This window comes from Trichechus manatus, unplaced genomic scaffold (assembly GCF_000243295.1).
Source record: "Trichechus manatus latirostris isolate Lorelei unplaced genomic scaffold, TriManLat1.0 scaffold00250, whole genome shotgun sequence".
NCBI classification, from domain to species: Eukaryota; Metazoa; Chordata; class Mammalia; order Sirenia; family Trichechidae; genus Trichechus; species Trichechus manatus.
The window spans coordinates 2406245-2423479 of record NW_004444186.1 but is presented as its reverse complement, the minus strand read 5'-3'; the positions used below and the strand labels follow the sequence as shown (position 1 = coordinate 2423479).

General features: G+C 40.9%; 1 protein-coding gene across 3 annotated transcripts in view; it reads left to right on the top strand.

Moving 5' to 3' along the window:
• Nucleotides 1-17235, top strand: part of VPS45 (vacuolar protein sorting 45 homolog) — a 78179-nt gene that overhangs the window by 22959 nt on the left and 37985 nt on the right. The window contains exon 13 of one of the 3 annotated variants that reach the window (XM_004389598.2): nt 1166-1287. The exons of the other annotated variants lie outside the window; for them this stretch is intronic. Coding sequence (XP_004389655.1) covers nt 1166-1287 — 122 coding nt within the window. The remainder of the gene's footprint in view (nt 1-1165; nt 1288-17235) is intronic. 3 annotated transcript variants of the gene reach the window in all.

Here is a 17235-nt window from a genome sequence, read left to right as displayed (position 1 = left end):
GAGATATTTCCAAGAAATACCCAAGAGTAAGAAGGCAGACAGTTCTGTTAGTCACAGCTGTTTTACTTCATTTGTTTATAATTTAAGATTTGTTGGGTAATTTATCCTTGGAGGAAATTTAAAGATGAAGCAAATAACTATAGATCTTTAGAAAGTACTAACCTACCAGTGACTGCCCTGACAGGGAACACAACAGAGAGTCCCCGATGGAGCAGGAGAAAGGTGGGGTGCAGGACTCAAACTCTAGTAAAAAGACCAGACTTAATGGTCTGAACGAGACTGGAGGAACCCTGGAAAGCACGGCCCCTGGATTCTTTATCAGCCCAGAACTAAAACAATTTCTGGAGGCCAACTCTTCACACAGGTACCACAGGACTGAACTGTGGGACATAAAGTGATACTTGTGAGGAGTGTGCCTCTTAGCTCAAGTAGATACAAGAGACTAAACGGGCAGCTTCTGTCTGGAGGTGGGATGGGAAGGCAGAGAGGGTCAGGATCTGGTTGAATGGACATGGGGAATCGGGTGGAAAGGAGGAGCGTGCTGTCAGAGTATGTGGAGCGCAATTAGAGTCACATAGCAATGTATTATAAATTTTTGTATGGGAAAAAATAATATAAAAATAAAAAAAGGAGGAATGTGTTTTCACAGTGTAGGGAGAGCAGCTAGGATCGCATAACAACGTATTTATAATATGAGAGACTAACTCGAACTGTAAACTTTCACTTAAAGCACGACAATAAAAAAAAAGTCAAAAAAAAGAAAGTACTAACCTGTTTTCTTAAAATGGCCAAAAATTAGTTTTAATCTGTTATCCTGTCTTGTTTCCTGAGATTTTTCCACTTTTCTGAGTGTTCCCAACCTCATTTTCTACATGGTCCTTTCCTTTTATTTGTTGTGCCTGTCATTTAACAGTTTCACCAAAAGGTAAGAGTTAGTGAAGAAATGATACAGGATTTAAGCAAATCCATTTTTAAAATTCCTTTACAATAATAGCCTTAAATTGCAAAGTATTTTTACAAGACTGGGACATTTCTGGTTGATAAGAATAATTTTTAAATCTCCTAAAATTCATATTTAGTATACATCTTTGCTGATAGGAACATCATTAGCTGTTATATTGCAAGTTTCTCCAAATGACATAAGAACCGTTTTCCCCTATCTTAGGGAGTAGAAAATGTGTATACGCAGCATCAGCCTTTCCTACATGAGACCCTGGACCATCTCATCAAAGGAAAGCTTAAGGAGACCCAGTACCCTTACCTAGGCCCCAGCACACTCAGAGACAGGTAAGGTGAACCATGTCAATAACAGAAGCAGGAAACATTGGGCAGATAGGAGTGTAGACTCATGAAGGGATCACAGTGGAGCTCACGTCCTTCTCCTTCTTCCTCTGTTGTTTCAGTTCTAACATTCTTTTGGTTTTAGGTACATCAGGGTTAGACGTGAATTTACTTGCTAAGCCTAAAGCATTTATTTCTTTTGGGATAAAGAAGCAGATGATGCAGGAGGGCCTTACATCCGTGTATTCTGTCTTTCAGGGTCAGACCAGTTTACTTGTACCATTTAAGGTTCAGTTCTAGGGCACCCGGCATCTGGAGTTCCAATGTTACAGCCAAAAATAGATCTGCTGCTTGATTGCCGTCCAGAACAGGTTGTTGCTATTTTTGGTGAGGACTGGACTTCGCCAATTGTAGCCAGCATACAAACTGAGAGACCTAATGAACAAATGCCGTTTATTACACGGGAGAAAAGAGTAGCTTTCTTTTCAGATATTAACTGAAAGAAGCAATCACTGGTTGTTGCCATTTAATCCAACGGTTAGTTAGTTCTTCTTAAAACAAAGCCTGTCCAGAAAAACTCACTTAGGCTAACCTGAAATTTTAAATATATACAAATTCTACCTAGTTATAAATTGTATTCTTATATTTTTTACTGGGACCACATGTTATAAAGGGCCTCATCTGTGTAGCTGAGTCCCGTAGGATAGATTGGTGTGAGTAATGTTACTGTTGGTATAATTCTTCTATTATGTCAGCTAATCATAATCTAAGAGCCTTAGGAGAATTGTATTTTATAAATATAATGAATTTCTGAAAGGGGAAAAATGTTTTGAGGTACATAGATGAATCTTTTACATGGAAAAGTATATATATTTTTTTCACTTTGTCTCTTAAAAAAAAAAAGAACCTCCTTCCCCAAAAATCATCTTTTAAAATTCCATGGTTGAGAGGCAGGACATCTGGGTTTAAATTCAGAGAGTACACTCATTCAGATAAAATGTTTAAGAACCTTAGTATCAAGATTCAGAAATGTCATCTGAGTGGGAAGAATAAAAACCAGCCCAAAGCTATTCAGCTATATGAGAGGCCCTTTGAAACATAGTGTAACTCTATTCTTGAGCTTTCCAATTAACATGATAAAAGTAAAAATTATAATTTGCTTATGAAGTTCATATAAGAATTACTAAAGAAGAAATTAGCTAAAAGAAACCATAGGTCATCAGAAGAGTATATTGTGTATTTATTGTACAACAGCAAACCTTTCTAGTTTGGATGATCCATTTCCAAACAAAGTTCAAAATGATGCTCTTCCAACAAAATGCATATTTATTAGTTGTCAGCATCTGTTAGCCTTTGTCACTATTACCTAAGTATATGAGCCTGTACATAGACCAAGAGGCAGTCATTCGAACAAAACAAGGAGATACCGCGTGGTTTAAAATCTGGAAGGGTGTGCGTCAGGGTTATAGCCTTTCACCCTACTTATTCAATCTGTATGCTGAGCAAATAATCCAAGAAGCTGGACTATGTGAAGAAGAACAGGGCATCAGGATTGCAGGAAGACTCATTAACAACCTGCAGTACACAGGTGAGACAACCTTGCTTGCTGAAAGTGAAGAGGACTGGAAGCACTTAGTGAGGAAGATCAAAGACTATAGCCTTTGGTATGGATTACACCTTAACATAAAGAAAACAAAATTCCTCACAACTGGACCAAGAAGCAACATCATGATAAATGGAGAAAACATTGAAGTTGTCAAGGATTTTATTTTACTTGGATCCACAGTCAGCACCCATGGAAGCAGCAGTGAAGAAATCAAATGACCTATTGCATTGGGCAAATCTGTTGCAGAAGACCTCTTTAAAGTGTTAAAAAGCAAAGAGGTCACTTTGAGGACTAAGGTGTGTCTGACCCAAGCCATGGTGTTTTCAATCGCCTCATATGCATGCGAAAGCTGGACAACAAATAGAGAAGACCGGAGAATTGATGCATTTGAATTATGCTGTTGGCAAAGAATATTGAATGTACCGTGGACTGCTAGAAGAAGGAACAAGTCTTGGGAGAAGTATGGCCAGAATGCTCCTTGGAAGCAAGAATGGCGAGACTCTGTTTCATGTACTTTCAACATGTTATCAGGAGGGACCAGTCCCTGGAGAAGGACATCATGCTTGGTAAAGCAGAGAATCATCGAAAAAGAGGAAGACCCTCAACAAGATGGATTGACACAGTGGCTGCAACAATGGGCTCAAGCCTAGCAACGATTGTGAGGATGGTGCAGGACCGAGCAGGGTTTCGTTCTCTTGTACCCGGGGTCTCTGTGGGTCATAACCAACTCAATGGCACCTGTCAACAACAACCTAACTGTGTATACAGCTAAGCATCCAGTTGTTTCATCTTTTTACACAAAATATATTTATTAAATGCCTTCAATATGCCAAAACTATTATAGCTGCTGGGGATATAGAAGTGACAGGAAAGAGAAGGTTTCTGCTCTCAAGGAACTTATATGAAAAGAACAGATAGTAAACAAATAAAGAATATAATTTAAATAAGTGCTATGAAGGAAATAAATAGGGTAATAAACTACAAAGTAGTTTATTTTAGATGGACAGAACCTCTCTGAGGAGGTGATATTTAAGCTGAGTTTTGAATGGCAAGAGAGAGCCAATCACATAATGATCAGGAGTAAAAGCATCCCAAGCAGAGGGAACAACCAGAACAAAGGCTTTGAGGAAGGAGAGTTTGGTGAGTTCGTGGAGCAGAAAGAAGCCCAGTATGGTTGGAGCATAGTGGGTAAAGAGGAGATAAGAGGATGAAAAGATAGGCAGGGGCCGAATCATACAGGGCCTTATAGGCCCAGGTAAAGAGTTTAACTTTTATTTTAAATGTAGTAGAAAGTCACTGAAGAGCTTTAAGCATGTAAATTACATGAACTGAATTGTGTTTTAAAACATCACCTTATGGGAAGAATGGATTATTAAGGGCATTTACTTAGGAGGCTGCTGTACTAGTTCAGATAAGAAATGATGGTGATTTGGACAACGAGGCTGGGAGAGAAGGGAGAATCAATAGATTTATTTATTAATGGAGTAGGTTAATGGCAGGAGGATAAGAGAAGTCAAGAGCTCTCAGGTACAGGGTATAAATCAAGAGTTCTGGTGTTAAGTTGGAGATGCCTGTTAGACGACAAAGTGGAAATGTCGCATATAAAATTGGGAGTCAACAAGATGTTGATGATATTTAAAGCCATGGTTCAGATGAAATCACTAGGAAGAGAGCCCAGGACCAAGCACTGGATAGAGGATAGGCAGCCAGCAATGGAGACTGAGGAGGCAGAATGGTAGGGAGAAAACCAGGTGTCATGGATTGAACTGTGTCCCCCTCAAATATCTATCAACTTGGCTGGGTCATGATTCCCAGTATTGTATGATTGTCTACCATTTTGTCATCTGATGTGATTTCCCTATGTTTTGTAAATCCTATCACTATGATGTAATAAACTGGATTAGCGGCAGTTATGTTGATGAGATCTACAAGATTAGATAGTGTTTTAAGCCAACCTCTTTTGAGATATAAAAGAGAGAAGTGAGCAGAGAGACATGGGGACATCATGCCACCAAGAAAGCAGTGCTGGGAGCAGAGCACATCCTTTGGACCTGAGGTTCCTGCGCCGAGGTGCTCCCAGACCAAGGGAAGACTGATGACAAGGACTTTCTTCCAGAGCCAACAGAGAAAGCCTTCCCCTGGAGCCGCCGCCCTGAATTCAGACTTCTGGCCTACTGGACTGTGAGAGAATAAACTTCTCTTTGTTAAAGCCATCCACTTGCAATATCTCTGTTATAGCAGCACTAGATGACTAAGACACCACGAGAGTATGTGTATTAGTTTTGTAGACTTGCCTTAACAAATTACCACAAATTGGGTGGCTGAAAGCAAGAGAAATTTATTTTCTCACAGTTCTGGAGGTTAGAAGTCTGAACTCATGGGAGGGCCATGCTCCCTCCAAAGGCTCTAGGGAAGAATCTTTCCTGGGCTCTTCTAGCTTTTGGTGGTTCTAGCAGTCCTTAGCATTCCTTGGTTTATGGCAGTGTAACTGCAATCTCTGCCTCCACCTTCACGTGCCCGTTTTCCCTGTGTGTGTGTCTGTGTCCAAATTTGTGTCTTCTTATAAGGACACCAATCATTGAATTAGGACCCACCTTAATCCAGTGGCATCATCATAACTTGATTACATCTGCAAAGATTCTATTTCCAAATAAGGTCACATTCAGGGGCTCTGGGTGGACATGAATTTGAGGGGATACCATTCAATCCAGTACAACATGGTGTCATAAAGACCAAGGAGCGAGTAGTAGACTGTGTCCAATCTTCTGAGAGGTAAAGAAGGTGAAGACAATGAATAATCCATCAACTTTGGTAGCATGAAGGTCTTTGGTGGACTTACTCCCCAGGTTCAGTGACATTGGAAGTCAAATTAGAAAGGGCTGCAAGTATGAGATAAAGTGGAGACAGGAAATGTATAGAACAGTTTTTAAGAAGTTTTGCGTAAAAGGGGCAGAGATATGGGATGGTAAATAGAAGAGGCTTTAAGGAAAAGTTTTTCAAGAAGGGAGGTTCTAGAGCATATTTGTAATCTGATAAGAATGATTCAGCAAAAGAGGAGAAATAGGTAATGCAGAAGATGAAGAAGAAGAGCTGCAGAAGTGAAGTCCTGAAAGGACGTAGAGCAGAGCTGAGGGATTGCCTTTGATAGGAGCAGAGGCGCTTCTTCAGCTGTAACAGGAGAGAAGACAAACTACAGGTAGTCCTCGAGTTAGTGGGGGCTCCCTTCAATGACTCCGTCGTAAGTCAGTTCTGACATGAGTCGAATACCTCTTTTTTTTTTCTTTCAGTTTTCATCATTATTGCCTTTTATTATCAGTATCTTTATAAATTTGATCTCTATTTGTCTTTGGGGGTTGGCATAAGAATGATAACATCAGCAAATTATGCGCTGCAACATTGTATGTAGTACCTATTACTAACGATAAGTTATCGTTCCCTCGGAGCACAAAGTATTCAAATTGCTGTGAACCACACGTAGGACCATGGGAGACTACCTGTACGCGTAGACGCAGGGGGTTCGTGGGACCGTGGGAGACGGCCTGTACGCGTAGACGCAGGGGGTTCGTGGGACCGTGGGAGACGGCCTGTACGCGTAGACGCAGGGGGTTCGTGGGACCGTGGGAGACGGCCTGTACGCGTAGACGCAGGGGGTTCGTGGGACCGTGGGAGACGGCCTGTACGCGTAGACGCAGGGGGTTCGTGGGACCGTGGGAGACGGCCTGTACGCGTAGACGCAGGGGGTTCGTGGGACCGTGGGAGACGGCCTGTACGCGTAGACGCAGGGGGTTCGTGGGACCGTGGGAGACGGCCTGTACGCGTAGACGCAGGGGGTTCGTGGGACCGTGGGAGACGGCCTGTACGCGTAGACGCAGGGGGTTCGTGGGACCGTGGGAGACTGCCTGTACGCGTAGACGTAGCGGGTTCGTGGGACCGTGGGAGACGGCCTGTACATATAGATATAGGAGGTTTGTCGTTTTGATGTAGGAACATGAGATCTATCCTGTCTGATTGTTTCTATTTTCTCCGTAAAATGTTACCAACTAAAATGATGAGTAAAAAAAAGAGAAAGCATTGAGAAATCATCATTTTGTAGGCTGGGATTCAAAATCTACTAGAGAAATGTAAATAGAACTTCTAGGCAGGGGGGCGTGCCCATTAGAGGCTTGTGGTCATTAATTTAAACTACAGCCAGTGAGCCTACTTGTGTGATAGGGTCAACTGTGTGCCATAGGGTCACTACGAGTCAGAACCAACTGGACGGCACCTAACAACAACAGCTCTTCACGGGGCCATATGCAGAGCTTTCTAAGACGTATTGGATAGAAAAGCAAGACGCTGTAATACACTGTTTTGTTAAAAAACATCCGTATATAAGCTTAAATGTGATTACATACATGTGTATATATAAATACGTATGTGCTTGAGAAGAAGCATCGATTTTAGTTATCTTTATGATAATTTAAGTCTTGTCATGATAGAACTTCTTGGTTTTGATGTTTTAATATTACAGATAGTAAATGTTCAGTAGACATTTGTCAAATTTCTTATGTAGGCATCTGTAGTAGTTGATAGGCCAAGCTATGCAGCTGGAAAATTTAAATTAGAGAATAAATTTGGGTGATGATACCAGACAATTTAGGTTTTTGCCTTTTGTCGGAAGCCCTACAATATTTTGGCTCTGCATCGACTTAGTCCCACTATCAGCTCTAGCCACTGTCTTGGCTCTGGATCATCAGATTGAGAGGAAGCATTGATTTTAGTTATCTTTATGATAAATTAAGTCTCATCATGATAGAACTTCTTGGTTTTGTTGTCATTTTGGTATTAGAAAGCGTCAAAGGAGATGTGGCAAGAAGACAGCTTTGCAAAACCAGGAACATTTGTGGAAATTGTTTAGCCCTTAGCTATTAAATCAGTGGCCAACCTGTTTTACAGTATAGCTGTATCTGCAATTCTTCTGCAGATAGAATTTCTACATATTCTATTAGGTTGATTTTTTTCTTCTCACTCCAAGGTTGCTTCTTGTCCCTGATAAAACCAAGCAATTTATACATTTGGTGAGAAAATGGAGCTTATGTGGTCATGCATTTCAGAGTCAGTCAATTCAAAAAAGCAGTACTTTTTACTTTTACATACATTTAGTAGGATATTGCAGCAATAGCTTATTTTTGTTTCTTTGAAAGCAGCAGTCCTTTCTTCTCATTGACCTTACCCCCCGCCACAGTAGATGCTTATAAGATCTTTACCATCTGTAAGTGTGTTTAAAATTTTGAATTTCCGCCGTAAGTGTAGTGGTCCACAAAGTAGATAAAATGTTGCCTTTTAAAAGTTTTTCTGCTTAAGTTATCCACATGTGGAAATAATGATTTCCAGAAATACTGGAGGTGAACACTTTTTGTTCATTTTTCTAACAAGATAAGATGTCAATAAGTTGGGTTCTTAGCGTGTCCTTGTGTATCTGTATACAGCGTGAACTGGCCACCATTTTCGTCTGTTGGCCATCGGCATTAATTCATGCTTCTGGTTGGTATGGTAAATTACAGAGCACAGGAAGATGTGTACAGAGAAGTGAACTTGTTTATTCCACTTAGCTTCGACCATCATAGAAAAAGATTTGCCATATATTTTAACATTGGCCTCATCAGAAAGTCTAGTTTTAAAAGTCTCTGGGGAAAGGAATGAGAAGGAAAAATGTCAGGGGTCTTTGTAAAATTTTTTTTCATAGATGTTGTTACTCCTTCAGCTGACTCGAACAAGTAGTAGGAGGCTTAGGAAAACATTTATTAATGTTTTCATAGCCAAATGTGACATAGTCATCTTAGTGAAGTATACAATTGAACCAAGCTCTGAGAGACTATCCTTGTATCTTAGGTTTTATCCTTTTGTTTGTGTAACCTACACCCAGAATTTACCATCCGTGACATTTTCTTTCCTCTCTAGTAATACAGAAGTACCCTGGTACCCTGAAATTATCAGACGGAAGGACAGCGTTCTCTGGCTATGCCAGAAGTCCCCTGGGATTCACTCCTTCCCAGTTCTCAGCTTTCTTTACCCCAAAAAACAGGAACACCCTAGAGGCAAGTGATGGTCAGAGGGCAGCTATGAAGAAGCAACATCATTTTCCAGGGTGGTCCTCATTGGTCTGCTTAAAAACCCATTGCCGTCAAGTTGATTCCGATTCACAGCAACCCTATAGGACAGAGTAGAACTGCCCCATAGGGTTTCCAAGGAACAGCTGGTGGATTCACACTGCTGACCTTTTGGTTAGCAGCTGAGCTCTTCATCACATTAGTCTGCTTAGTGGCTTTTTAAATTAGCTTATCAGATCTGGAGTTCACAATAAAGGTGTTAGTATCTGGTTCCTCTCATCAGTCACCAAGAAAGTTGATGTACCACTGCAGGGGAGAAGCTCCCTCCCTTCTCCTTGCAATTATCTGAGCAATCCATGTGTCTTTACTCAAGATCAGCTGAGTAACGGGCCTCAGGGGAGAGTTGTACCTCATCGGAGAGAGCACCCCACATGGAATCTTACTGTAAAAATTACTCATTTTCTGAGAATATAGAATCTTTCAGCCTTGAGAATGTTATTTCTGAATACTTTAACTGCCTCTGCCCCTCCTGCAGTCTTCCATCTGAGCTGACCCAAAGACAGTTACCACAGAGACCAAACTTGGTAGGCTTCCATGTCTCCTCCTGGCGTGTTCGTATAACATTGGGTTTTTTCCCCACTGACTAGTCACCGAAAACAACTTCAAGCCAAAACCTTAAAGCTATCATGGACTCCTCCTTTTCTCTCATCCTGCACATTCAGTCGTGGACCAGATAATGACGAGTCTACATTTTTGTGTCTTCTCTATCCAGTGGCTCCTCTCCATCCTCTGCTGTTCCTTTAGTTTCATTCTTCATCATGTCTTCCCAGAAGTGTTACAGTAACGACTCGTTCCCCAGCTTTTCCCACCAGCACCCTCCAGTTCATTCTCACACAGCTGGTTGCCAAAATGATCCTTCAAAAAACAAATTTGATCATGTTATTTGCCCATTAAAGACCTTCATGTGAGTTCCCATGGCTTCTGAGATACAAGGCCTTCCGTGAAATGGCTTCTGCTTACTTCTCCCTCTCCTCCTCTGTGTCCCCAGCTCACGTGCTTGGCTCAGCCATGAGCAATTCCTTGGAATTACCAGAATGGAGCAGCTGCTAACCTCTGCGTCTCCTGTCACCTGAATGACTTACTCTCTCCTATTCTTTCCTTCACCTTCCCCCGTCCGCTTAGAGAATACTAACTCATTCTTTCAAAACTCATTCATGTGGCATCTTTTCTGTGATGCTGTTCCTTCTCTGTCTTCTCCCTTAGTAGAATATTCCAGTGCTTTCCAACCTTTTTCTTGTCTTTGTCTCACATAGGACGTGATAAAGTACACACACTGGAGCAAATAGAAGAGGCTGCTCATGGATGACTGGCTCAAGGGGTCAGGCTGCCTAAGCCCAGCCTACCCACCTAGGGGGCTGAAGATCATATTTAATCCATTTGGGGAGCTTCAGTGGAAAAACTCTGTAATACGCTAATCCCTCCTTTGTACACCCACTGTGTCTAATACAGACTTTGATGGCAAAATCTATAACATTTTAGCACATATCCCTTATTAGGACACAAACTTTTGATAGTTCGTGGGGGACAAAACTTACTCATCTTTGTGACCAGTTTATCAAAGTGCTTGACACATAGTTGCTCAAGTATCCTGTTCAGTGTTTAATGAGTGAGTGCTTAGTGAGTGAATGAATATTCCAGTCATTATGCCATTTTCCAGGTCAGTTTTAAGAACAACATTTTTGTAATTACTAAAGATATTTCTAAAGAGAGAAAAGGAAGATGGAAAAGGTCTTCAGAAGCAAAAAATCTTACACGTTTGGAGTTTTGACTCTGCTCCAGAATGGTCCATTGCACTCAGTCACGTCAACCATCATTCTGTTCTTTAAACACACCGAGTTTATTCCCACCCTAAAACCTTCACATCCCCCATTTCCTCTTACTGGAATGTTCTTTGCCTTAATCATCACGTGGCTGGCTTCTCGTCATTCACGTATCAACTGAAATACCATTGCCTTCCTTAGAGAGTCTTCCCTCAGTCTTACCTGTCAGAGGTAGCAACCCTTGTCACTCTCTACCACATCACCTCATTTTAACTGTCTGTGTATCATTTATCACTATTGGAGGTTATTATTTTTTAAAGTCTTTATTTATTTACATGTTTATTGTCTGTCTCCCTCCCCACCCCACCCCCCAGCAGATTGTAAATTTCATGAGTGTGGGGACTTCATCTCATCCGTCAGTATCTTCCTACTACCTCGAAAAAAGCCTGACTCTATTAGGTACTTAAAAAACAAAAACCAATCCCGTTGCCGTCGAGTCAATTCCAACTCATAGCAATCCTATAGGACAGAGTAGAACTGCCCTGTAGGGTTTTCAAGGAACACCTGGTGGATTTGAACTGCTGACCTTTTAGTTAGCAGCCGTAGCTCTTAACCACTACACCACCAGGGTTTCCATTAGGTACTTAATAAATATCTATTGAATGAATAAATGGGGATGTCATTCTAGCATCCCGGAAATTTACTTTTACTACAAAACAAAGAAAACAGCGTTTTTTCTTCTAAACGACAGAAGAGCTGTACAGAAAGCACATTTGGCCGTAACAGCAACATCAACCCACAAGAGCTTATTTCAGTGTAAGTGAAAATATTAATAACATATGACATTCTAGACCCAATTCCCAACATAATGGAGAATGAGCAACAAGAGTTCAGCAAGAAAAAAATGGTAGTTTTTATGGTAGTTGCATAAAACGATCTGATGGTTTCTAATGTTCTATTTTGATCAAGTGTGAGATTACTTCCTCTGCTCAGATTCTAATAAGAGCACTGTCTTGCCCCACCTCCCAACACATACATACTCACCTCTCTTCTTTTATCTAGCAATTAGGCAATAGATTACATTCATGAATGAATGGGGGGAAATACATATATATAATCTGTAGAATGAGGAAGCCTAAGTAATTTATAAGATCATCACTGACAGTCAATTCTTTCTTCCTGTCAACACTTTTAAACATCTGTGTGTGCCCGGCGCCGTGCTGTGTATTGAAAAGACCCGTGCCCTCCAGGGGCATTTAGTCTAGGGAAAAAGTTGGGTGTTTTGTTTTGCTCTTTGTTTTTATTGTTGTCTGACTACAGCGTAGTGTGATAAGTGCCCAGTGTATGTATGCATAAAAAGCTCTGGAAACAGTTGGTAGTAATTAATTCAGCCTGGAGGAGTCTGAGATTTCTTAGAGAAACTAACATTTGAATTTACGCTTAAAAGATACGTTAAACCAAAAGAAAGAAAGGGTATTCCAAGGGGGAGAGAGTAAGACGTTGGCTTCTACCAGCGGAAATGGAGAGAGACCTTGCAGGGTTTTGAGCAGAAGAGGGATGCGACCTGACTTACATGTTAGCAGGATCCTTCTGGCGGCTGTAATTAGGAGTGTCGGGGAACAGGTAGGAGGCTGAGAAGCTGTAAGGGAGATCGAGGTGACACTTGATGTCCCTTGGGCCAGAGTGGTATCCATGGACATGGTGGGAATTACCTGATTCTGGTTGTGATTTGAAGGTGGAGATGTTAAGGTTTCTTGATGGATTAGATGTAGAGTGTGATAAAACGAGTTAAAGATGACTTCAAAGTTTTTGGCCCAAGCAACTGAAAGGATGGGGTAGCCATCAACTAAGATTAGGGGAGGAGAAGAGGAATTTGGGCATACTGAATTGAGAAATCTATTAAATATCCAAGTAGAAAAGTCAAGTAAACAGAACGTTTAAGTCTGAAGTTTGGGGGAGAGGTCTGTGCTGGAGGCAGAGATTTGGGAGTCATCAGCAGGTAGATGTATTTAAACCCACAAAAGTCAGTGAGATCCTCTAGGGCAGTGCTGTCCAATAGAACTTCCTACAATGATGGAAATGGCCATGCTCTCCAGAAGGTAGCCACTAGCCACATGTGGCTATTGAGCACTTGAAATGTGGCTAGTGCCACTAAAGAACTGAATTTTTTATTTTATTTAATTTTAATTAACTTAGATAGCACACAGCTAGTGGCCAGAATGCTCCTTAGAAGCAAGGATGGTAAGACTTCACCTCGGGTACTTTAGACATGTTATCAGGAGGTACCAGTCCCTGGAGAAGGACATCATGCTTGGTAAAGTAGAGGGTTGGCGAAAAAGAGGAAGACCCTCAACGAGGTGGCTTGAGGCAGTGGCTGCAGCCGTGGGCTGAAGCCTAACAAGGATTGTGAGGATGGCGCAGGACCGGGCAGTGTTTCGCTCTGTTGGCTGTGGCGTCACTATGGGTCGGAACTGGCTCAGTGGCACCTAACAACAACAGTGGCCGCTCTATTCAACCAAAACCGAAAAACCAAACCCATTGCCATCGAGCCAATTCCGACTCATAGTGACCCTGTGGGACAGAGTAGAACTGCCCCATAGGGTTTCCAAGGAGCGGCTGGTGGCTTCGAACTGCTGACCTTTTGGTTAGCAGCCAATCGCTTGACCACTGCACCATCAGGGCTCCCTCTGTTAGACAGAGCAGATCTAATAAATGTAGATTGAGAAGAAAGAGGACCAGTGACCAGGCTTGGAGCACTCCAGTATTACGAGGTCAAGACTATGAGGAAGGACTATTAAGGGACACTGAAAAGTAGCAACCAGTGAAGTAGGAAGAAAATAAAGAATGTGATGTCCTGGAAACCAAGTGAAGAGAATATATCAAGGAGGAGAGTGATCAACTCAGTGAAATGCTGGTTACAGGTCAGAAAAGATAAGGACTGAAAAAATGGCCATTTGGATTTAGCTGTGTGACCTTGACAGAGCAGTTTATTAGTGTAATGGTGGGGGCCAAAACCTGAGTGACGTGAGTTTAAGATAGAATGATCATAGGATAATTATTGAACCTTTGTTAGTTTCTGCTTCCTCAGCTGTGGTTTTTGCCTTGCAAAATTGTAAGCACGGTGACTGGCAAATAGTAGATACTCAGTAAATGATTCCTACCGGCACATAGTCCTTTGGAAGAACAGAAAATAGAATGAGTGATCATTCAGTTGTTTGTTGTACAAGCATTTATTGAGTTCCCACTATGTGCTAGGTGCTGTTCTAGGATGAGAGATTCAACCACGTGCAGCCAAAACAAAAGTCCTGAACCTCATGAAGTTACTTTCTAGTGACAGGGCTAGAGAAGAGCATGTAAAAGAGAAGGAGACTAGCAAGACAGCCCTGGTAGAGAAAGATACTAACTACCATGCGTTAACTAAACACTGCCCTCTGTCTATCTATCGGCAGAGAAAGGGCGTGATCAGATCTGTGTTTTGGAAGATAAAGGTGGCTGGCAAATGGAGTATAAATTGGAACAGAGGAGGAAATTGGTATAATTGCAATAGTCCAGGAAAGTGGTAACTATGACAGGACTCTGGCCACCAGGCAGGGGAGACTGAGTAAGAAGTTGGAGTCAAGACAGTCCAGAGATAAAATTGACACAAATCAGTGATGAGCTGAACAAGGACAGGGTGAGAAGGTGGGAAACTGAAGAAAAGGAAGAATAAAAGATGGCCCGAAGTTTCCGACTTGGGTGTTGGGTAGATGTTACTTATGGTAGGCAGAATAATGGTACCCACAAAGATGTCCATGCATTGTAAACGTGGTCCCTTCCATGGCAGAAGGGATTTTGCAGATGTGATTAAGGGTATGGACCTTTAGGTGAGGAGATTATTCTAGATTATCCAAGTAGACCCAATCTAATCACGGGAATCCATAAAATTGGAGAACCTCTTAGTGTCTTCATTTACCTTGGACAAGTTGTGCAGATTTCACCCGTATTGGGTATTGCCTTTCCCATCACCAGAAATAACAAGTGTCTACTGTCTAGAAATTGATTCCCCCTCCTTCCCCCTCCCATCCCTGGTATCCACCAAAGAACATTGCTTTCTGTGTGTATACCTGTTCTTGATTTTTTATAAAAGTGAGACCATACAATATTTGTCCTTTTGTGGTTGACTTATTTTATTTAGCATAATGTCCTCCGGATTCATCCATGTTATGTTTCGCAGACTCATTATTCTTTATAGTTGCATAGTATTCTGTTGTATGTATGTACCACAGTTTATTTATCCATCCATATCATTGTTTCCGTCTTTTTGCTATTGTGAATAATACTGCAGTGAACATGGGTGTGCATATGTCTATTCCTGTCACTGCTCTTATATCTCTAAGGTATATACCTAGGAGTGAGATTGCTGGATCACGTGGCATTTCTGTTTCTAGCTTTTAGAGGGAGCGCCATACTGTTTTCCATAGTGACTGTACCATTTTACAATCCCACCAGCAAAGTGTAAGAGTTCCAATCCTCCTACAACCTCTCCAGCATTTGTTGTTTTCCGTTTTTGTAATCATTGCCATTTTTGCAGGGGTGAGGTAGTATCTCATTGTAGTTTTGATTTGCGTCTCTCTAATGGCTAAAGGCAGGAGAAAGATGCAACAGTCGGCTTCCATAAAGATTTACAGCCTTGGAAACCCTATGGGGCAGTTCTGCTCTGTCCTATAGAGTCGCTATAGCAGTGGGTTTGGTTTTAATGGCTAGTGATCGCAAGCATCTTTTCATGTATTTTGTTGGTCGCCTGAATGTCCTCTTTAGTGAAGTGTCTGTTCATGTCCTTTGCCCATTTTTTTGATAGGATTGTTTGTCTTTTTTTGTTGAGTTGTTGAAGTTTTCTATATATTTCAGAGATTAGGCCCTTATCAGATATGTCTTTGTCAAAGATTTTTTTCCCAGTTTGTAGGTTTTCTTTTTATTCTCTTGGTAAAATCTTTTGATGAACATAAATATTTAATTTTTAGGAGTTTCCAGTTATCTAATTTATCTTCTGTCATTCATGCATTTTTAGTTTTGTTTAATGACAATTTATGCAGAAAATTAGGTCCCCTAGTTTTACCCTATATTATCTTCCAGGAGCTTTATAGTTTTAGCTTTAACATTTAGGTCTTTGATCCACTGAGTTAGTTTTTGTGCATGGTGTGAGGTATGGATCCTGATTCATTTTTCTGCATATGGATATCCAGTTCTATCAGCACCATTTGTTAAAGAGACTATTTCTTCCCCCATTGAATGGACTTTGACCCTTTGTGAAAGATCAGCTACCCATAGACGAATGGATTTACTTCTGAGTTCTCGATTCTATTTCCATTGGTCTATGTGTCTGTCATTGAACCAGTACCAGGCTGTTTTGATTACTGTGGCTGTACAGTAAGTTCAGAGAACGGGAAGTGAGGGGTCTCCTACTTTGTTCTTCTTCAATATTGTTTTACCTATTGGGGGCGCTCCTTCATTTCCATATAAAGTTGGAGACTAGTTTTTCCATTTCAGCAAGAATGTTGTTGGTATTTGGATTGAAATTGCACTATAACTATTGATCGCTTTGGGTAGTATTGACATTTTCACAATGTCAAGTCTTCCAATGCATGAGCGTGGAATGTTTTTCCATTTATGTAGATCTCTTTTAGTTTCTTGCAGTAGTGTTTTATAGTTTTCCTTGTATAAGTCTTTTATATCCCTGGTTAGGTTTATTCCTAGGTATTTTATCCTTTTGGGGGCTACTGTAAATGGTATTAATTTCTTGATTTCCTTTTCAGAGTCCTTCTTGTTCGTGTAGAGGAGCCCGACTGATGTTTGTGTGTTGATCTTGTACCCTGCCACTTTGCTGAGTCCTTCTATTAGTTTCCAGTAACTTTCTTGTGGAGTCTATGGTATTTTCTTTGTATAGGATCATGTAGTCTGCGAATAAGGATAGTTTTACTTCTTCCTTTCCAATTTGGTATGCCCTTTATGTCTCTTTCTCGCCTTATTACTCTAACTAGAACTTCTGGTACAATATTGAATGAGAGTGGTGATAAAGGGCATCCTTGTTCTCATGCCCATTTTCAAGGGGAAATACTCTCAATCTTTCTCCATTGAGAATAATGTTGGCTGTTGGTTTTGCATATATACACTTAATTATGTTGAAGAATTTCCCTTCTATTCCTATATTGCTGAGATTTTTTATCAGGAAAGGTTATTGGATTTTATTAAATGCCTTTTCTACATCAACTGAGATGATCATGTGATTCTTTTCCTTTGTTTTATTTATGTGGTGAATTACATTGATTGATTTTCTAATGTTGAACCATGCCTGCATCCCTGGTATAAATCCCACTTGATCATGATGTATTATTTTTTTGATATGCTGTTGAATTCTGTTGACTAGGATTCTGTTGAGAACTTTTGCATCTATATCCATGTG